Raw genomic sequence first — 22,673 nt, forward strand, 5'->3', positions numbered from 1 at the left:
TTATTCTTTTTCTCATAAGATACGGAGAATTGGATATAGTTTTCCTTCTTTCTGAATGCGCTAAAAATGGGCTCTACCAGATTAAAAAGTTGAAATGAGGGAATAGATGTTCTTTACTATATACCAGAGTCTTACTCAGCCATAGCACTGTCCGTAATTGTTAGCATACACTTGAATTAATAGAGACATTTTGGCATGCCTGTAATTACATGCACTTAGGAAACATCCTGATCTGCTGATAATTGGAATACTGAACATTAGGATAATATGCTGAAGCAACCTGGCTGTCGGCCCACTGAAACGGACTGAATAGCCAAAAAAGGCACACTATACAAAGAATACAACATAACATCCACAAAGGTGTTTAGGTGTTGATGAGACATGATGGGTTAAGGAGCCATCCTCTGGAGAACCATGGATTTGGATCATGTCAAGAAATTGGGAGAAATGAGTTTGGTGGGTGTCCAGACTGCGGTCACCCTGTTGGGAATAAAACCTGTGCATGGAACACTGCTGCTGGGCAGAGTGATTGGTAACACAGTTTCCATTGGGGTGGAACTGTAGGGCTTGAAAGGACAAGGATATACCATCAAAGTCACCCATCACCCACTGCACGGCGGTTAGTTCTGAACTGGCTTCAGGCTGTACCTGACGCAGACTTGTATAACCTGACACAGCGACACGGAATGTCTTGTTTTGATTTTGTTTTGACTATTGTGACAAGCAAGGGCATGTTGTCAGAGCCAGAGCTTTTGCTAATCCACAAAATCAGTGTGGCCATCCCAAACAAAACACGCTTCTTTTGCCAGTGTCCCTGAGGAACACCTGACTCCACTGAAGTTTTAAGATAGATGTTTGAACAAATTCCACCCTAAGTCTTATGCAGCCAATGATTTACAGCAGGCCTGTAACCTTCTGAGCTGCACCCCTGGAGGAGTACAACAGAGCAGTAATTATGCGAGGTCAGACAAAACCAGCCTGGGCTGGAGTGGGTCAGGCTAACTCTGGGGATATGAGGTGTACATGAGCCATCCTATCAGTGTTTTCTGGGGTCTGAGTCCTGCCGAAACATTCATCTGCATAGCCAAGCGCAAGCCACACTCAGCAGTGATTACTTGACTATGGCACTGTACTATTCTAGTGGTCACCTACTGGCAACACTGTGTGCAGACAGAGGGAATCAGCACATTTCAAAGCTTATTACTTGAGAGGCAAGTCACTAGATGGCTGTTTGCACTTACTCTTGTTGATTTATGGAACTTTCATGTCTGATAGTGAAGCCTCAGGCTGATACTGAACTGAGTTAACCTTTTTCAGGCTGGGATGGTAATCAGATTCCCTCTGTTAATATCTAGTGGAAAAAAGTCTGTTTTGCCAGACAGTTTTCAAAGTCTTTTTCTTCTTTTCTTTTAATTATACACCAAATTGCTCCGGCTGTTGCCTGAATGGATTACTGCCGAGCTTGCCATCAGGATGCTGAAATTAAGAACAGCGGTGGACTAATTGATGTGACTTGGGCTGCATCCTTCCATGCTGGGATCTAGTCAGAGGAGCTTAATCCACCAACACTACCTGCAGTTTCACCCCATCATTGTTGCCAGCATTCTTTTTGCTAGACGTATGTTTGTGACTCACTGCTCATAGACATTTCCTATTCCCATAATACTCCACATCACTTTCAACAGAATGTCCTCTTTTTTTGAGCCGCACAGACACTAACTCACAGTTAGAATGTGTCCCTCCTCACATTTCAAAGTGAAAGACTAAGGCTCAGCTGGAGAAACAGCCAACAGGCAAACACTGGTGCACCTTTTAGAAGCCAACCCATCACACATCCACTGTGCACAGACAAAAAGTATAAAAAGGAAAATCCCTTGAAAATATCACCCTCAAAACCTGCTTTTTTCCCAGGACATCAAACTTTTCCACTTTAGCTTCCCTTGATAACACGTCCCAAGAGAAATATCTCCCTAGCCTGCAGCTTACAGTATCTCTCCAGCACCTCTGCTTTAATCAATGGACGGGTGAAAATAAACATGGCGGAGTGAAGGCAAACTTTGAAAGCCTTTCTGTTGACAGAGTCTTCACAGCTCTGCCATGGTGAGGTGAATTCCCCGTGTTCATTTAATGTAACAAGTGACTCTGGACACAAGGCAGAGTTTGTGGGGCGGGGATGGATTACTGCTGCCAGTTATTTCTCTGCCATCCCATGGCAACATCAATACTCATTTAACGCATGGCCACACTGCATCGTTGTAAGCCAGTTTTTACATAGCACTGACCTCTGTGCTTTGTTAGAAAAACTAGCACATGCTGACAAAGTTAGGGCTACTAAGAGTTTCGCCATGAAAAATTATTAGCTTACAAGGAAAAAGCAACTCAGCTTCAATTCCACACATTGTCTCAGGAAGAAAACTGTGGATAATTAGTAGTCTACTTCAGGGTATAGACTGTATACTCAGCATTAAATATTCATGTAAAGAGAACAGTAAATAATCATGCAGACCACATTTGAATGCAGGCAAAAAGTAAAAATAATCACTTTGAGCTGATTGGCTGTGGACCACTGTGATTGATGATCCACATTTGTAATTTTGCCTTGAGACTTATACGTACGTAAATCAAAGCACTGTTGAAGATGGCGGCATATGGAGAACGCAATACAGAGGAGGACAGTATTGGGGATTTGTTTTAGGAAACAATGTTTTGTAGAAAGTGAAATGCAGGAATACATGGGGAAATCAAGCTATCAGGAAATCGCAACACATCAGCTGAATGCGTAATGGATTGAAATGTGCACTGTCTAGCATACTATGACTTTTGGGAGGCATTCCCAAAGAGCCATGCAACTCTCATATAATCTTCTTTTTTGGTAACTGTCAGCAGCCTAGTAGTTGTGAGATTATGCCAATGAGAACATCGAAAATCCTGCAGATTAAAAATTGTCAGGAGATCAGAAAGAGGCACACCACTACCTTTTCTCCAAATGGAATCAGACATACATTTTTGTTTAAGCAATGCATCAACTGTCATACTCTATCAAAAATGCCCAGCATACCCATCAGAATAGTGGACACAAATCATTTTTTGTACAGGTTTATAATTTATATTTAATGAAATACATTGACAATCATTGCATGTCTGTGAATGTCTAATTGTGAATTTACTTCAATAAAGTCAACAATGTAATCACAAAAATCACCATAATTACAATCTCAGTAGTCCTGTTAAACACATAAATTACACACCATACCATCTTGAAAGTTCAACAGTCAGAGGCATATGAAAAAGAAGCATTTATGGATCAAAACCTGAAGATGAAAATGCATTTGAGTTTCACTGAAGAATTGCCACAGAAAGAAATAGTTATCATTTTGAGAATAGTGAGGACCGCAGGAAACTGATTCCATTCTACCATATGCATCTGCTTTCTGGGGAAGTTGCCTCTCATCAATAAAGCTCAACCTGCCTAGGCCGGAGCTATCAAACATTCCAATTTACACTGCAATTTAAAATTAAAAGACATCCTTGATTTGGCTATCTCTGTAGACAGATCAGGGGAATTTGATTAACTTCTTTCTTTCTAAAATTTATTCATGCATACACAGAAAAATCTGCGCTGAAAACAATAAATGATAACATAATGGAAAATGAAAAAAAAAAGATATTTTTAGCTGGGAAAAAGTTGTAACTGTTAAACTAACTTATGGTTCTTGCAAGAAAAAAATTGACCCATGGTAATTAGTCAATCATAGCAACTTGGCAGAAGGCCTGTGTTTTGTAGGAGATAACACTGCCTGCAAATTTCTGGATTTACACAAACAGGACAAGAGCCTTAAGTTTTGTTCCTTCAGACTTTTTTGCGTTTCTGTAAGAAAACAGCCTAGCTCAGTACAGGCCTTAGTGCTGTGCAGGCTTACAGGCATGAGCCAAGAGAACTTGGCAGGAACAAGAACATTGCGCTGCTCACACATCAGCAAACAACAGAAAAATGCTCCTCCTGACACCTGACAATCCTGACAAGAAACCAGGCAATGCAGTCCATTCTACTATCTCCCATAAAAACCTGCCAGGTTGGAATGTAAGTGTCATATTACAACTCTTCTCCACACACACACACACACACACACACACACACACACACACACTCACACACACACACACACACACACACACACACACACACACACACACACACACAAACGGTACTCTGGTTTGAACTTCACAATACACTACATACTACTTACTTATAAACCTTCTCCTTTCTGCCAAAGTAGACCCTCTACAAAAGGCCCTTCAATGCAGAGGGGGAGAAGTTCTACGACGTATTTGTCTGTGCTCTGCGGGATGCTTTCTGTTTGTCTCCAAATCTGACCTGCATTGACATGCTTGTCATTACACTGAGTATCCATTTCAAAGCGGCCCATAGCACCACACTACTGACATACAGCTTTCTGTATGCATTAGGAGTGCAATGAATAATCAACGTAGTCGACTAAAATCAATGACCAAATTGGTTGCCAACGAATTTAATTGTCCAGTAGTTGGTGACATCATTGCGTGTGTTTTTCATGCTGACTCGGAATGCTCAGACATGTAGCCTAAGCTACATTGCTATACTGGAGTGAACAATAGAGATGGCAACACCTTCACAACCAAAGACCTCAAAAGTGTGGCAGCATTTCACTCTTAACCCTTTCACACATAACCTATGCTTTGTATAACTTTTATGCTATGTAGCTCCTGTGTTACATTACATGGTTTGTTATGTTTTCATTAGCGTTATTAAGCTTCTCATAGTTTTCACTTAGCATTTGCTATATTTTTTAATGTAAAAATTGCCGTTTCCTCAAAGCTTAAATTAGCTAGAATTTTTCCGATCTAGTTTTCTAATTGCAGCGGTTTTAGCATACACGCTAAATGGCTAATCACACCGGTGTGACTACATGTGCGAAAGGGTTAACTCTGCCAAGAAGGTTGTTACCTGCAGTATTTGCAAACCTGACCTTGCCTGTCATGGGAGCACATCAGTTATGCTCAAGCATCTGAAGAGGTGGGATGTTGGCTCTCTGGATGATCTCTGGATGATTCGTCTCGTTAAGTTAGTTAGCTAGCTAGCATAGTTAATGTTAATGTTAAAAGCCATGTTACTTCATGTTATGAGCTGTAACATTTTCTATTTTGAAATACATTTTCTCTTGATCAATAAATTATTAATGACGTTGAACATACAGCATAGCAAATAATAACATATTATTCACAAAGATCCTGTTCACATTTCAAACGTGTCCTTACTTTAATGTTAAACCAGAGCCCATCTGCTATTTAGAAATTCTTTGCTTAAGCGTTGCATCGTTGTCATGGTGACGTTTATGGCTGTAGATAGTGTTGCTGCTGAGTGCACAAGTTTAGAGAACACTGGAGAATTTGATACTTTCTAAATCACGAAAGATTTCTACAACTCGTGTCTATACGTGCATGCCTAATGTGGGTTGCATTCGAATTAATTGAAACGAGTTATGGGTTTGTTGGATCTTGTAATGCTACCACGGATGGCTTTTTCAAAGGAATCAGACTTGTACTCCCCAGCAAGCAACTGCCCTCACTGAATTAGTCCTAGTAACCATTCATTAAGAGACATATTTTTGAATGAAGTTCTCATCTTTATTGTCTTTATTGTTAGTGAGTATATGCCTAAAACAACCTCAAGCTAAATTTAAAAGCCGATAGATAAATAAGAGCCACTGAGTAATTGTGCGAGTCATAATCTGAATAGTCAATTATTTGTTTCAATAATCGATAGATTATTCGACTATCAAAATACTCGTTAGTTGCAGCCCTATTATGCATATACATCTGCAGTGGGGTACACTGTCATTATCTGTGGAAATACTCTCCTATGTCATACAGGGCTCACTGACAACCCTCCTGCTGAATAAGTCTCTAGCCTACCAAAGGCAGCCCAACAACAGTAACCGCACAGCATGAAGAGGTGGGGAGGGGGAGGAATGAAAAACCCACTGCTACAAAGGCAGAAGCTAATTTAACACCAAGATAAGCAAATAAGAGGTGAAATGACTGGGGAAAGGCATGCAAAGTTAACTCCTCTAATGACTGAGAAAACTGACACGCAACGCTATTGTGACCAAAACTGTAGCAGCCTGCCATTACAAATGGACTGCGACTGGAAGCGCAAAGCTCTGACCTCGTCATGGCATCATTTCATTGACAGTGACAACATCATGTAAAGGATGATTGTTGCAATTGTGTAAAATCTGACAGCATGCAACTATGGATAAATGGATTGCTTTACTCAAGCCCTAGTTTTTGTGCTCAATACAAATACCACAGCTACTCTCCAAAAGGACCAATAAGCTGAAGGACTACTACGCAACACACTTGCAATCCACTATTGTGGAGAAACTACACAACCATGCCTCTAAACAAGGCACATTTTAAAAGTCAGGGTTTCAGCAGATGGCTTGAATTTGTTAAGGCAGTTAATTTGATTGTGCTCTCTTTAATGCACGAGTCAGTAAGTACATCCCTTCCGTTAACCCAGCTTATTACCACACATCATAACACCCTGGCAATGGGATGGTTCTTCCTGTGCTGGAGGCCACTTTTGTCATATCCTTGTCCTTTTCATTAGTTATCAGCAGCAGTAATGCTGAATGTCATTAACGGGACACCATTTCAGGCTAATTTAAGAGAAAGGAAGAAGCTCTACATCCCCCTCATCTCTAGCATGTGTGGAAAACAGGTTAAGAGGGACAAAGAACCGTGCGGTACACAGACCGAGGGATAAAAGACACTAAAAGTTTGCCAAACATTAACAGGGTAGCAAACATTAACAGTATAGGAAACACACTAGACATTTCTGAGGCCTGGGGAGGTAAAATCATAGGAAATCTTGAAGGAAATTAAGAGGTCTTTAGCCACTACAGCCATGCACTGCTTAACGTCCACGATTCGTTCTGTGAAATTCATCTAAAAGTAGATGAATACTTCATAGAACCGTTTAAAAAGTTATGAGACTTCCGTGCAATCTAACTGAGACTAAATACGTTGAAAAGCTTCAACGACTGAACATGCAAGGAAACTGCAGTGCGTTATCGAAATCAGCTGTAGTGCAAACGAATGTAAAAAGCATAATGTCAGTATTATAGACTTGTAGCCTAAAATATTTGAGGCTTCACTGTGCATGGCTTAACATCTGAGAAAATACTGATCTCAAAGCAGCCAATTTAGATGTTTGTTCTTAGCTAAGACTTCTCAATATGCCCTGGGGCCCTTCAAAAGTTCTATCTTCTTTTTTGACAGCTTTTCACAAAACACCTCATTTTCACTCCCTGTGGCTTCAGCATCCTTCGTTTTGCCCATTAGCCATTTCAGAATGCAATTTGTTTGGAAGCGATTTCTGTTGGGGGCTAAATAAAAGGGGTTTTTTCCAGCAAAGAAAATCAGATTGTAACTATATATTCAGAAGTGTTTCTCTCTTCTTCACATCATATTGAGAGGTTCTTCTAAACATAAGTGTGGCACAGTAAGTCACAATATGTATAGTAAAACCCATCTATTTCTGCTTGACTGATTTCATGACCATACTTGCCATCAATCAATAATGAAAAAAAATTCATGAAACCCATGATGCAGCACAATACCAATAAATGCAAATATCCTGATACACTAAGGGTGCAGAGCTGCTGTTCCTCCAAGATGCCTGTCATCAGAGCTGAAATTCAGAAAGCCCAAAAAACAATTTCTTTGGCAGATGAAGCTGGCAGGCTTCTGAGTGCTTGGGGCCTTTCATTCATTTTCCATTGAAATGAAAACCTGCTGAAGTCCAAAGATTATGAGTTGAGTCAAGCTGGAATCTTGAAAGAATTTCATCTGGGAGGGAGCTGGATCTCAACCTCATGCTATTTTAGTTTGCCTTGCTTTACCAGCCAGTCTCTCCCTTGTCATTATAATTTAAAGCTGGCACTAACTTTTTAAATCTACATTCATGGAAAAAAATGTGCACATATACATCCTGTATTCAGGGCCATCTTAAAGAGCTGAATCACGATTGAGCCAACCATATTATTTTGTATTAATAATCACTGTAAGGAGTAAGGAGTAAGGAGTAAAGGTATCTTTTAAGCCTTCATTCTCCCTTATTTTCATGAAAATGTCATTTTAATTGTAATTTACCTGGGTCCAGCATTCACAGAACTGCTTCCCATGAATTCTTCACCTGATATCAGCTATATCATACTGTCTAATGTACAAATGCACACCGCAGTTAAACAATCCCCCACAACTGTCACTGATAGGGTTTAACATATTCTTGCATTGCAAGGAATCAAGATTTCAAAGCAGTTAAGGTGCTTTCCTATCCTGGAAATACCCAAAGGGAGCCTTCATGATGCTAATTGACCATGAGTAAAATCTGTATCCTGGATTCAATTTTCCTCTACATGACACTGGAACTGAACCCTTATCCATGATCTGACACTGGTCTGTCACTACAGCACATATCATACACTCCAGGGAATCCCAAGACGTTTTTCAACTTATAGAGACATAGCCTCACAGAGAGGCTGTTGCCCATATCACTGTTATAAATGAAAAGAAATCATAGTTGTTATACACGAGCTAAGAGTGATTTGTACAGACAGGGGGAGGAGCAGGGGGAATACAGATGAATAAGTAGCATAAGGACATCTGAGCATGTTCCCCTCATTTTATACCATCGATGGCTACAGGAATCTGTTAACGAAAAACAATTAAAACAACATCTCTGACTTAAATTCTAACTTGATATTTTAATGTCTTAACTACAGTGTTTTCATCTATGATGTAAGACAATGATCTACCTTTAAAGAATGAAAAACAGGCAGTATCTTAATTTCATATAAAAGCAAAAATAACAGCAATAATAAAAAAACTGTTTTAAAATCAGACTAATAATTCACATATGTATTGCTTTTAAGGTAGAGTCCTCCTCTACAGAATATAGAAATATATTGTAACAATTATGAGCCAAGATCATGCAATTTCATACAGTCAACGTTGGGGTCAATTCAATTTTACTCAAACAGCCGTTGTTCTCCTTTAAACAAATGGAAATGTATAAGAACTACTGCACTCAGTCCTAGCCTTTTATAGTTTTATTTCAGTTTGGAAAAGTCAAAAAGAGTGTTAGTTATACTTGATCATAGTTATGTGCTCATAACTATCTTTACAAACTTTACAGCAGTAAATCCCACAGATTTACTGGTCATGTCGTAGGCCCGAGGTTCATTCAACTGCTTCCATCCAAAATTTGACTGAGTGGTTAATGAATTAAAATCATTTCCAGCTATTGTTATGACTTTTCACATTAATCATTAACAGAACAGATTTAACAGAACTCAAGTCAAGTCAACTAAAACTTGACGTCTTTTCAAGTAGCCCTGTTTCCTATCACCATAAACTATGTCTCAGCATACATCTCAGCTCCTTGAAACTAAAAGTGACAGCTAGATTTAGTGGAATAATTAAAAAGCATCACTGGTCATCACTGGTGCAATGATACGGGGGAAGTGATTAACTGAAGCCTCCAAATTACAAAAAAAGTTTCTTTCTTTATCTGGCTAATTAATTTAGCTCAGACCAGAAAGCTACAGACTAAGGACAAACAAGGCTGCCTCAAAGAGCAGAAAAGTTTTCAAACTGCAATCTTCCTACGAGCAAAAGCTGACATGCTTTTTTGCCGCAAGGATTTATATTCTTAGAGCCCACTTTTGGCATGGTGCATCAAAGTATGACTTTTTCTGTTCTTTAACAAAAGATGGCATGACAGCCCAAATTGCACCATCAGAAAGCAGCAGCGTGTTTCTTCGGACAATAAGAGCCGACATGCTGCACGTCACAATAGGCACAAACAATGATGGGGGGGGGGGGGGGGGTGTTGACAAAGCCCTAGAATCAATTCTACAACATTGCAGATGGGTTCTCATAATACCTCTTTTACTTCCATTGATTGGTGCTGATTTACCAGAATGCAGACAATGCAGACAATGACAAACATTCATTTCTGTGCCATCTCTCCTGAAAAATAAACACCCTTTATGAAATCCTTGTAGCACTGGCAATCAGCAGAGAATTCAAGTGTTTGGAAAGATGGGAGGTGTTAGATGTAGCGGTTAGAAAACACACGCCTGCAGAAAGAAAAAGGCGTCAGCGTTAACCGTGGTATCTCCCATCGCCTCGTTTTCTTATTTAGCATTCAATAAGGGCAGAGATCCTGAAAGCGGTGTTTACAATCCCCGTGGAGACAAGCCCTTCAACAGACAGGCTCCTTTGTGTCGGTGTGCTGTCACTGAAAGGCCTTTGATGGAGAAAAAAAAAAAAAAACTGAGGATGGAGGCCAAGGGGAAGACAAGACATTTACTGAAGGCTTAAGGCTACAGATACCATTGTACCAAAAATGGCTACCAAAAACATATTGCTCACATTTTTATTACATTTTATAATTAGCTGTGTCCATAGCCCTTATCCACAGAGGTTTGCAGTGCTTGCAGTGTTACCATTCTGTGACACATACAGCTGGAATTTTACTGAGGCATTCTGGAACCTCCCCAATGGATAAAGCATACCACCCAAATGGGCAGTGTTTAACAAGGGTCTAAAATCAGATCAGTGCCCATACACCATGCGAGCAGATATAATTAAAATAAGCATACACTTGCCCCTCTTGACAAAAGAGGGTCAAGAAAGGTCTCATTAATTACAAAGAATATCAGTATCAGAGGCAGCTAGGTCAAACAAATGGAGCATGATCAACACACACAGCATGGTCTGAAGGAGCCTGAAGGTTGATGATACATATTAACATGACCAAAGGGAAACATTGATCCCTGCGGTCTTTGCATCTACCGCCTCATCCATATGTAAGAGTGCAGGAGAGAGGCATATGGAAAGGTCCCAAGGCTGCAGTTGTAAAAAGCTTGCAGGTTACACGTTGCTTACCACAAGGGTCAAAGAGCAAAAAGGTGAAAGGAGGCATGGGAAAAATAATGGATCTGTCATAGACTTGATGAGATAAAACAAATCCTATAGACAGAGAAAAGGGCAATTTGGTGGATTCATCGGAAAAACTGTGTGTCTGTAACATCCCGTGGTAGCTGGCCTGAAACGCAGAACCCTCTGATCCTGCGACATCGACTGGAAGGTCATGTTATAGCCTGACATGGGCCACCCTGCTGCCAGATGGGAGACTGCCTTACATGTGGACAGGAGCAAGCAACCATGAATTACAGGGTGCTGACTGACAGGAGTACAAGCTCCCTCGTCCAGTATTCAGCTCTTGAGACACACACAGATGACATTGGTGCGGTATTTATTGTCATAACACAATCCTTCCCTTTCAGCTCCCACTCATTAGTGAATTACATAATGGTGAGAGCCTGGAAAGCAAACAAAGCATCCTACAGCAAACAATAGGAAGCAAAAAATAAACAATAATAACAGCATCACATTCAAGTGTAGAGCAAACTCATTTCAAGGCCTCCACAACAATGGAGGTCAATTACAAGAAAAAAAACAGAGGTTGCAAAAGATCAGGGTGAAAAGTCAAGTCCAAGATGCACTGGAAATGAGATGGTATTCCAACAGTTCCAACAAATTCAGCTGAGCACCAAGAACAATGTACACTACCCTGTTGAAATTACAGCCTCCCACCTTGCCCTGTTGCAAAAACAATGTGTGAATCGAGGTTTGCATTCCGTGCCACGCACAAGGCAAGGTACCTCTGCTGTATGGAACAAACCTCTGCATCAGCCAAGACTACGAAAAGCAAATTAAAACCAGCACCTGAAGTTCTGAAAATGAACTTCCCTCTCACCCAGCGACAGCCCCAAAATCTGATTAAATTAAGCTCAACGGCGATGTGAAAGGGTGACGAGCGGTGATATAAATTCCCCGCAAATTGAGGGTGAAATGACCAGAGATTACTTTATCACCAAGTTGAATATTCACATATTCAACCTCCTGGCCTGGTTCCTCTGCAGAGATAGCAGGCTGGAAAGAATGGGGCATCAGAACGCTGAAGCGAACAATGGGAGAGGGAGAAATTCTGGGACGAGGCTGGAATCATTAAGCATATGGCTTAATCTCTCCCCTCCCTCCGATGGCAAAGGGTCTTTAATTGCCACAGCAACCTGAACATGGTTATTTGACAATATCACACACATAACAACCCCTTTTACCTTGAAGATTAAAGCAGTATTAAAAGGTAGCTGAATGAGCATTCATTTTCAAAAGTATAAAATTATATTACATTCCGAGGCTAAAATGTTGCTTCCTTTTAGAGGACTAACATCTTTTCTTGTGAGTAAACACTTTCATAAAATTACCAAATGATTAACACTGTTTCTGAACTCTATAACAGCAGTTTCTGAATCCTTGCTACATCTGAACAGCACCCAGTGCTCTATAAAAAGGGATTAAGTACCCGTTCTATTGAAATATTTGTCTTCAACCTTAAAAGGATAACAGTGGTCTGAGAACACTGACTTCTTTTTGCCTTTTAAACTCTGATAAACCTCCACATCAATGATTCAGGCTCAGTAAATTAGCAGCTTCAGCCTTCACACTGTGCTAAGGAGCTTTACTCCAAAACTCACAAATCTACGAATATGCAGTTTCTAACATGTTTACCAAGCACACTTTTCTCATTACAGAGATCTCTAATTTAAGACAGCTTTTGGCAGAACTGCTGTTTTGTTTTTACAGTAAATACAACATGTGATGGCACAAGTGTCTTAATAGAAATACCATTATGGTATACGTGGATTTCCTTCTCATTCATTATTTCTTTCAACGGTAGAAAGGTTAGTTAATAAAAGCTTGTTCAACTACCACCAAATGACAGACAAATCCTTTGCAATATGCAAACCTTAGTGCAATCTGCACTGAGGTACTATCTCCCACCAAAGGTACGCTCAGTGTGGACGGAGAGAATGTGCAACCGCATCCTGTTCTCAACTGACTGGTTCTGCTCTCTGTCGTCACTGAGCCCTAAATAACCGGCCTGAATGACGAAAGGGGAGACGGACGCTGCTCAGATACAACAGAGATAAACCCCACCAGCAGACAACGAAAGGCCAAACGGTGCGGTCGCCACACACCAAACAAAAACAAGATGAATATTTTACACCGTGGGGTACACTGACTTCCTGTTATCAGCGATGCCTGCCTGAACAAATTCATTATGTTACCATCTATGGCTGGGTCAGATTTCTCTTCCACTGCACTGCACTTCAGAGAGTACACATGATTCACCCCAACTGACCGGCAGCACAGAAACTAACCTCCGCAAATCCATTTGTCTGACAGTGCATATAAATAAATTGATAATGGTTTCAAGGACAGGCAGATACACTAAAGTAAAGGCTGGGAATTCCTTATCAATTTTTAAGTAGCCAGGGTAATAGTTAAAATAAAATTGGACTATTTTATTATATTGAATTTAATGGTTTTATGAGCTAATTTCCATGTGCAATGAAATTTCCAGCATCAGGTTAGAGGGCATACTGGATATAACTGTTATAATTGTGACCATGGGTGTCCTCATATGGAAAGGAAAGAAGCTTTAAGTCCCAAAATTACACCATCTCAGCTCCTGAGGACATAGAGTCTAAGAGGCACGGCCCATCCTCATGCCATCACAGTAAGTGCGGGGTGGCTTCTGCACTAGGGTGGGACAGTTATTAATACTTTTCTGCAATTCTGTTTCTAGGAAGTTCACTATACAACTGTGCATCCCTATACAGCATTTTCTGGGAGATTCCTGCAGAGAGGGTTGGACATGGCAGGGGCATTACTCCCACAGGAGGAATACGTGAGAGATGGAGGAAATTCATGCTATGTTAATTTATGTATATTTATATAATTTATGCTAAATATATGATGATGTGTGAGAGATGTGTGAGATGGGGGGTTGTGTTGCAGTGAGCAATTGTGCATGCGTGATGGCGAGGTTGGGTGTGGACTTCAACCCTCACAACAGACTGTGCTGTGGCTGGGCCTGGAAGAACTCTCTTGGGGGGGGGGGGGGGGGGGGGGGGGGCGGGGGGGGTAGTTGCCGGAAACGTTCCTCACCTCGTAGTGGGCCACCCTTTGGGATTCGGATATGAGCTGAGCGCTGCACACTCTGCAGTAGCTGTCGGTGAAAAGCCCCTGGTCCACTTCTGTAGACTTCATCTAAGGGAGAAGGAAACTTTTAGGCAGGATGCACTTCAAAGGGAAAACTCAGTGTGCTGCAGTCACAAACAGAGTGTAACATCACTTTACTTTTGCATTCTGTGCACTTGCTGGAATGTATTAAAATAGCATCTGTGCAAACAATAATGCCGTGTTATGAAGCCAGTCTGATGATGGTATTATTAATACTTCATGACAGCAAGTTGGTTCTGCCTCTCAGATCCACATTAAGTGTATTAGGCACTGCACCATAATTAAGGGATATCTCCTGCTCCAAATGAACTTTAAATGAGGCCAAAGAAGTTATCTTTTTTCAGTCTTTCACATTTTAAACTTGCTTAAATTAAGTAAGTTGCTCAGAAGCATTCCTGCACCCCCACACTTTTATCATCTCCTTAAGCATTCCAACACAGAATGGAATTCAAATGAGCATCCATATCATTAAACTATGCATGGCTTCTTGCCTTCCTGTGAGTGTTAGTTTTCATCTCAGTCCATATTTAGAGTTCCTCAAGAGGAATGAGCTCTTAATTGAACACTAGTGTGAGTTACACATTCATCTGTCTGTGCACCACTACAAATCACTAAGAAGCCAGATCAGTTCTTGAAAAAAGGAATGCATTCATTTTCTGTGAAGCTCTCTTTAGCTACTGTTTTGGGAAGTAGTATTATGAAAAATCTGATGACTGAATTCAACTGAAATCTGCTGAAACAAAACCCAGGTTGCACGGGGGGTCCTAGGGCATGATTTTGAAGGACCCAAGCTAATAATAACAAATGGTGATAGTAGCTATTTTTCATGCTAAAATTCAGGAATAAGATGGCATAAAAAGACTGTTTTGGATAAAAAAAATAAATAGAAAGTGCTGAGGCATAGTTTGTATAGTCTGGGAACTGAAAGAAGGAGTGAATGAATGTCGGGATAAAGTGTCAGAGTTAAGATGTACTGGGGTATAGCAATTAAGCAGCCATCTTTACCAAGAGGTAATTTCCTCCAATTCTTTTTTTAAGGCAGCCAGTTTGAATTATGTCTGCTCTTTACAACTAATCCAGCTCTGTGTCCATTACAGGCTCCATCATGTATTTGGGAACTCTGTTCATTTCATTTACAATCCCTGTCAAAATACAGAGAACAAATCTGGGCCTTGAGGGCACAAAAGCTAGAGGCTATCAATGCGTTTATATAATGAACAAAACCTAGCCGGGGAGTCTGAAAACATACTAAGATTCATATTCTGCGGCTGTATTCTATAATGTTATTTTACTAAATCTTCATATAAAATAGAGTACAGTGAAACTTTTTAAGACATTCCAAACAAAGCCTTGTGGGCCTGTCTGTATGATCATGTAGCACCACCACCATCATCATTAATTTGATTACACAAAATGGCCAATTGCAGCACATTTAGTTGAAGCAGAGCCAATTATTTACAATCAAATTAGTTGACCCAAAGTGCAGATTATCGCAAACTATTTCCCATTCACTTGTATTAGCTTTCATACTGCTGCTAGACAGTGCTTTGTGGCCAGCAGCCCCCCTTTTGAGTAAAAATTTGACATGTTTGTGCCATATAACAGGTCGAATCCACAAACTTTTTTTGCCACAGAGGTGTGCTTTTGGCCAATTAGTGAAATCAAGATACCTTAAACACCTCTTTCTTTCTATCAGAAGTAATTTGCACGACTGAATTCCACACACCCCCCCCGAAATTATTTTCCTCCAAAACATGGATATGACAATGCAAGAAAAGGAAAAGTACATCAACAATTCGTGCCATATTTTCCTTCTTGTCAAATTCTTGTTGGAACTGGGATTGAGGAATCGGGAACTATGGCAAAAAGTTAAATAATACAATATCTTTACCGGTATTGGCAAAGGAATGGAGAGAGGAAAACAAAATAAAAGATTTAGAAGAAATCAATGGACAAAGGGATGGAGGTGGGGAGAGGGCTTTAACAAAACATCAAATATGATGGAGCAGTTGGTGCCTTCGGCTGCTCACTGTCAGGATAGGAAACTGACAGCCCAATACAAATCACTTTGTGGGGAAAAAGGCCTTTTAAATGGCAGGCTGTATCTCGGCTTCGTGAATAAGTCATGAGTGAAGGGGGCTTTCCCGGTTTCTGTGGTTTATTTGTTTCTGTGGCCTGAAGCCTTGACATCACACGAACATTCTTCTTTCTTATCTATTTATTTCATCACCCGTGGCTTATTAATATTGCATCACGCAGCTCCTGCTTCAGCGAGGGGGAGCCAAGGGAGAAATCACAGATCAATGAGAGAGACGGGGAACCACCTTGAGAGTAGAACGCTAATTGCTAGGCAGTGGAGATGTTCTTTCCCTTTAAGATTTGCTCCATACACGTGCCTTGTTTCCATGATCTCCCTATGGGGCTGATTGCAAATGTTAATCTTCATTAGGGAGTTTAAATACTGACCAAAACTCATGCACACTTTTTCTGAACCAACAAGCTTGATTTTGAATTACATAAATGACTGATTTTGAAAGAAATGTATACCTTTCAGCACTAAGTATTTAAGTAATTATGTAAACATTTAAGTAATTATGGTTCCTTAATGTTCTAGCAGCTCAATAATAACTGATCATTGCAGTCATTATAGTCATCTTATTTTCCTTCAATTCAATTTAATGTTTTTGTGTTGAAATTCAAAGTGCCACTAAGACAAATGCAGGTTGCCTGTATATTTGCTTTTCTTGAATGCACCATTTTTGAAATGCCATTTCTGAAATGACTCAGTTCTGTGACCTTGGCAGAAATTTCACAGGGACAAAATGACTCAAAAGCTGTTGCACCAGGAGACATTTGGATTTTGGCATGGGAAAACATATTGGGGGGTGGTATTGACAATAAACTTGTCAAGCCTTGGGATGTATGCCTTGGCATGGAGGAGGAAAGGAAATGTTTAAATCAGTGAGCCCTCAGCCTCTTAATCGGCTGAGAGGAGCACCACTTCCTGGGAGAAGACAAAGCGCAAATTCCACAGGACAAGCATCTTAAATAAAGGGCATTAAGGGCTGTATCCCCCCCCGTTCTGCCTACAGCCTTCAGCCTACTCCACAGTCCCAGCTAAGCTGGTAGGAAAGCTGGTAGGAAAGCTGAATTATTAATCAAATCCCATTCGGAAGCAGCAGTGACGAGGGAAAACATCTTCGCACCCTCTCCTGCAGGATGCCTGAGTAGCAGCGCACATCACCACCAGGCTCTGCCTGTCTCAAGCAGCACTAAAACCCTATTAGCATCACAAATGTAGCAGCTGTCCAGGAACCAGTTAAAACAATCCCTGACCTGGCATGAGAGATGTTTCGTTCCCTTGCAGTGTTCAGATTGTCTTCATTGGCAATCTATTCACCAACCCAATGAGTGTGAAATGAGGATGGGTAAAATAAAGTCTGACATTACAAAGCTTCCTGCTTAACTTCTCTTTTAGTCAAGCATTATTCTGTAGGAAGCATTATGTATACTGACACAATAACAACATAATGTTGTGTGACTCAGTAGTGCACTATTTTCCTGCTGTTTGGAAGAGAGTAGAGGCTGGGACTTAGGGATCAGAATAACAGATGTGCTTTTCTACTATACCAGCACTCCTATGGTTGTTCAATACGACCTCTTAATCGTTAATTAGTCACGTGGACCACGGCAAAAGACACACTCATACACTTGACATTCTCACCCTTTTTACTGGGACTTCATTAATTCCTCATTGAAAACACTGTAGATGTATAAAGACTTCAGTGCAGTGGAAAATTCATCTAAGCCAGGGTCAGGCAACCATCAGTTCTCATCTAGTGCCAGTGGGAGTTTTGAAGAGAACTGTGGGCTCTCTTGAGCAGCGCAGATGGGGGAAATAAAATTACTTTCCTCGTTCATTCCTCTTTAGCATTGACAAATGACAAAACAGCCAACCCCCTAAAGCAAAGCACAATATTTGAAAAACAATGCTGCTGTCAAGGAAAAGCCAGCGATCGTGAAGTCACCTGCGTCTTCTTTCTCAACTTTGCTTGCTCTTTTTCTACACACTGACACCCAAGGTAACTCAAAGAAGTTACAGAAAACAGGATGCTACTATTTCACATTAGAGAAAACTGACTTGGGCTGAAACTCTGATTAACCGTTTTCCAAAAAGGAGCAGCCCCAGCCCAGCCTCAGTCCCAGCTCTGCTCCTATGATGTGTGGGGCCAGAAGCATGCCGAGACAGGGTAGCAAATCGCCCGTTACAAGATCACCTGGGTGTGTGACTGGCAATCTCTGGCCACTGTGAGGACAGCCAGGGCAGTTTGCTGAGATAACAGAAAGGGCTACACAGTGGACGGCCTGGCAGATGTTGAGGCTATAAAATTCAGAGGTAATTCATCTGGGAAGGTGTTGAGCTGTGAAGCTGGGCAGGAGCCTGTGCGGACGTGGGCACAAGATGCCCCTTTAGCCCAAGGAAGACCTGGCAATGCAAAATATGTCATTCTTCTGTATGACTCACAAAGGAGCTTCAGGGCTAGGTATGGGAGCGGATGAGAATACCTCTCCAGAAGTGCTGTAGTTTTTAGGTTCTTATTCACGTGCATCAATAATTGGCACACTTCTACAGGCCATTTCATTACATGCAAAAAAAAAAAAAAACAACAACAACAACAACTTCAAGTAATTGAAAAGACCTTTGAACAAGCTAAGTACAAAAAAACTGTCTAAATACTCATGCACGTTCTGTTTTCTGGCTTAATTTGCCACAGTCCATCAAGTTTACATTGAAGGGCGTCAGATCGAATAGATCTATTATGTCTGCATCTATGCATTCCCATCCTGAGCCTGTCAAAAGCTACTGCCGCCCAACACGTAAAGGGACTCTGTCAAATTAATATTGGATTGTACAGAGCCCACAGCACACAGCAAATGCTGACATGCACAGTATTTGAAGTTTAGCCAAACTTTACTGCGATGGAGCTTTGACTGCTACAAATTGTTTGTCTGTTTATTCTGGCTCCAAGTATGTGTGTGTGTGTGAGAGAGAGAGAGAGAGAGGCACCCCCAGGACCAGCCCAGCTCTACACAATCTAGAGGATACAGTCTCTAATAAACAGACTGCAACACTGTCTGCTCAGTGGAGACTTCCAGTATTTACCTGCAATTGCATGAGAGACTATGCGTTTGTGTGTGCGTGTTCCCGTATGTGTCTGCGTGTGTGTGTGTGTGTGTGTGTGTGTGTTCTTACAGCTACTCAGTTTCCATGCAGTGTTATTTTACTGGGACTTCATAATCTAACTTTCTCTGCTGAATTTCACAATCCATCAACTATATGAACCATGTATACGGCATGTCAAACATTGTCATCACCAGCAGGTTTGTAAATCTAAGCAAGATGCCCGAATACAGCTACTACAGCACATCCCTTGTACAGACAGCGAGAGAGTGAGAGAGAGATCCTAATGTCCTAATGCTCAGATTCAAGCGAGGGAAAAAAGGACAAAATGTCCATAATTCATCACCATTTTTGCAAATTTAAAGAAGCCCTGAAATACAAAATGGAAAAAATAGAGCAATACAGGGGAGGGGAGGGCAGACTTTGAATATTCATGGCACTCATTGCATGTAAAGCCAAATGGAAATCAGGGGAAAAGTTCTAATTAGCATAATACAGAGGAGCGCTGTGTGAGATTGGCAGGCTGGCCGGCACGTGCTGAGCGCTCTTCTGATGTGATCACTGGCAGTGACATTTCGGATCACAGCTCTGGAACGTCCCGGCACGTTTGGCGCCTGGGCCGTTCTCAGAGACCCACGTCCCAGCTGAGCTAATTACCACAGCTGCAACAAGGCACCGAATCTGTGGCAATACATCAGAGTGCACCAAAGGGGGAAAACTGGGATGAGGAGGAAAGGAACAAGAAAGGGTGAGCCTCTTATCCCAATCAGGAGAATTACCATAGGCAGCGGGTTCTAACCTGCCTTGACAACCCCCCTGCTGAATCAAACTACAGCAGAGAAAACAGTGCTTCTTGAAAACAAGATAAGCCAGTATGATTTCCGCAGTGATGTTAAAGGGGAAAAAATATGAAGGCCAAAAAAAATCAATGGGGGGAAAAATGGAAAAAAGCGGAATATGGAAAAAAAAAAAACAAACAAACCAGGGCCTGGGAAATGAGAGAGTAATTCTAGGCCATTATGTTTATGAATATAGACAAAGAATATCAAGACTGGGTAGCCTTGAAACACTTCATAAATTCTTTTTTTTGAGCTACCCAAGAATAATCAAAGGCTTTTACACACACACACACACACACACACACACACAAACTCCTCCTATGTCCTTTAATATTTAAAAACATGAGGTAATTTGAATTCCTTTCATGTTTTCATCACTCTCTTTAGGCAATCTAACCCTCACACAAAGCCTATAATGCATTGCTTCACCTCTTCTTCTCCCTGTCAACTGAACTACAGCAAATTGCATTTGGAGACTGAAATGCTATTACTTAGTCTTTAGAAAACTAAATGCAGACAGACAGGAGCTATAAGAGATGGAATAGACTCATACTAATTTGCGCTTTTAAGAAACATCAACATTAAAAAAATAATGGCTTAAATGTTTCAGGACAGCAACCACTACATGCTTTGAAGGCTCATATAAAGATTAGAATCAAGGGGCCTTGCACCCCTTATGGCTGAGAGATAGACTGACACAGAACATAAAATGTGGAAGAAAATGATGTTTCCTTTCTTTTCAAAACACATTCCCACTACACTGTAAGGTTAGGATCAAAAATTAAATTTTGCAAAGTACTTTTTAAACCATTATGGAAGGGAATGGTTAGTTTTTGAAATCCTGAACATCAAAAGAAGAGTCTCACTCTATTTTTGCCCGTATGATTTATGATTTATGTATGATAACATTTTAACCATGAATTTCATGAATTGATCAGTCATGACTGACTGTGATGCCCTAGAGAGACTTTGTTGCATACACACCATCAGGGAGGTGACTGGGCCCAGGTCATTAGGTCATGTAACCATTTAAATGGGATATTCTAAAAACAGACAAGAATCAATATATCCTGCTCATCAAGCACTGGCCTTTGTGCTAGTAGAACGTTTGAAGCTGGACTAAGCTAAACTGCTGTCTGTGTCTGCACAGCAAGAAAGAGACTTCTAAACTGACAAGATATTACAGACAAACATTAAATGATGACATTGGAAACCACAGATCACAACACCTTATGGAGACTGAGAAATCACTAGGCTCAATCTGCACGATCATTTTCACACTACCAGTTCCACTGTTTACCACAAGTCCACAATGACCCACGCATGAGTATTTCCATTGTGAAAAGGTAAATATACGGACATTATTTGTAGACACAGGCACCCAGCGCAAACATAATGAGATGGTGTCAACAGCACCGCAAGTGGACTTGCCAGCATCGGAGTCACATCTTCCTGCAAAGAATCAAGACTTTGTGCTGACCACCCATGAATATTTGCAGATGTGGCACAAGTGTGCAGAATGGTGTATCCATTTTTATGTATGAACAAACAGATGAGGGTAGTATCATTGCCTGAGCACGACAGCAAAAACATTCATTCAATATCCAACATCTATATAGATGCTTTTTCAAGAAATGTACGCATATGAATTGCAGGAAGATACAATTCTTTCAATGATCAATGTAGAATATGGGCCTACCACATTACGTTATCTCACACGTTGGAAGAAGGAATTTTTTGTGTGAAAAGCCAGTCTTCTGCATCACAGACCACTACTTACAAAACAGAAGTGCTAGGCTGTGACTGATTGAACACCTGTCTGTTCACTTTATCATTCTAGCTTTAAAATGGGAATACATTCCTGTAAGTAATGTGTTAAAAATAGACTGATTAAGTAGGCATCGCAAATCCTTTATGTATAATACCAATTTACAAAAGGAAGAGAAGTAATTTTCAGAGAATTGCTGCATGATGAATGAAAGAGAATATTTGATGGCGTTTAAAACTCACATTGCTTGCTTCAACAAAAATCATCCTTCAGTTATAATGTATTTTTTACATGTAGATTACAACCCTAACATATCTTTCAGTTTCATTTATGAATTATGAGCTTCACTGATATTACATTCAGAAGCCAGAAACAACAGTTGACAGCTCATGAAAAATCTGTATCTTCATTTTTGTGTCTTCATGCATTTGTTTATTTTGCTTTACAAGTGTACTCAATGTTGAACTGCAAATAGCAGTTATGCAGACATGAATAACACAGTACCACCTGCTTCGCATTGACTTCCACTGATAAACAGTCCAAATCCTACTATTTCATTCAATACATACATATTTTAAGCAAATGCATATAAAGGTTCTAGTCTCCTCCAAAAAAGTAAATGTATATAATTGGAATTTGAGGATCTCTTATTCTATATTTGCATGGTTTTTGATCGGTT

At 40.6% G+C, this 22,673-nt stretch overlaps 1 protein-coding gene across 1 annotated transcript in view; it reads right to left on the minus strand.

Moving 5' to 3' along the window:
* The window catches only part of zmat4a (zinc finger, matrin-type 4a), an 84,517-nt gene that overhangs the window by 52,410 nt on the left and 9,434 nt on the right, over nucleotides 1-22,673 (minus strand). The window contains exon 2 of the mRNA XM_036527430.1: nucleotides 14,131-14,232. Within this exon, the coding sequence (XP_036383323.1) occupies nucleotides 14,131-14,232 (102 nt within the window). The remainder of the gene's footprint in view (nucleotides 1-14,130; nucleotides 14,233-22,673) is intronic.

This window comes from Megalops cyprinoides, chromosome 4 (genome assembly GCF_013368585.1).
Source record: "Megalops cyprinoides isolate fMegCyp1 chromosome 4, fMegCyp1.pri, whole genome shotgun sequence".
Taxonomy (NCBI): Eukaryota; Metazoa; Chordata; class Actinopteri; order Elopiformes; family Megalopidae; genus Megalops; species Megalops cyprinoides.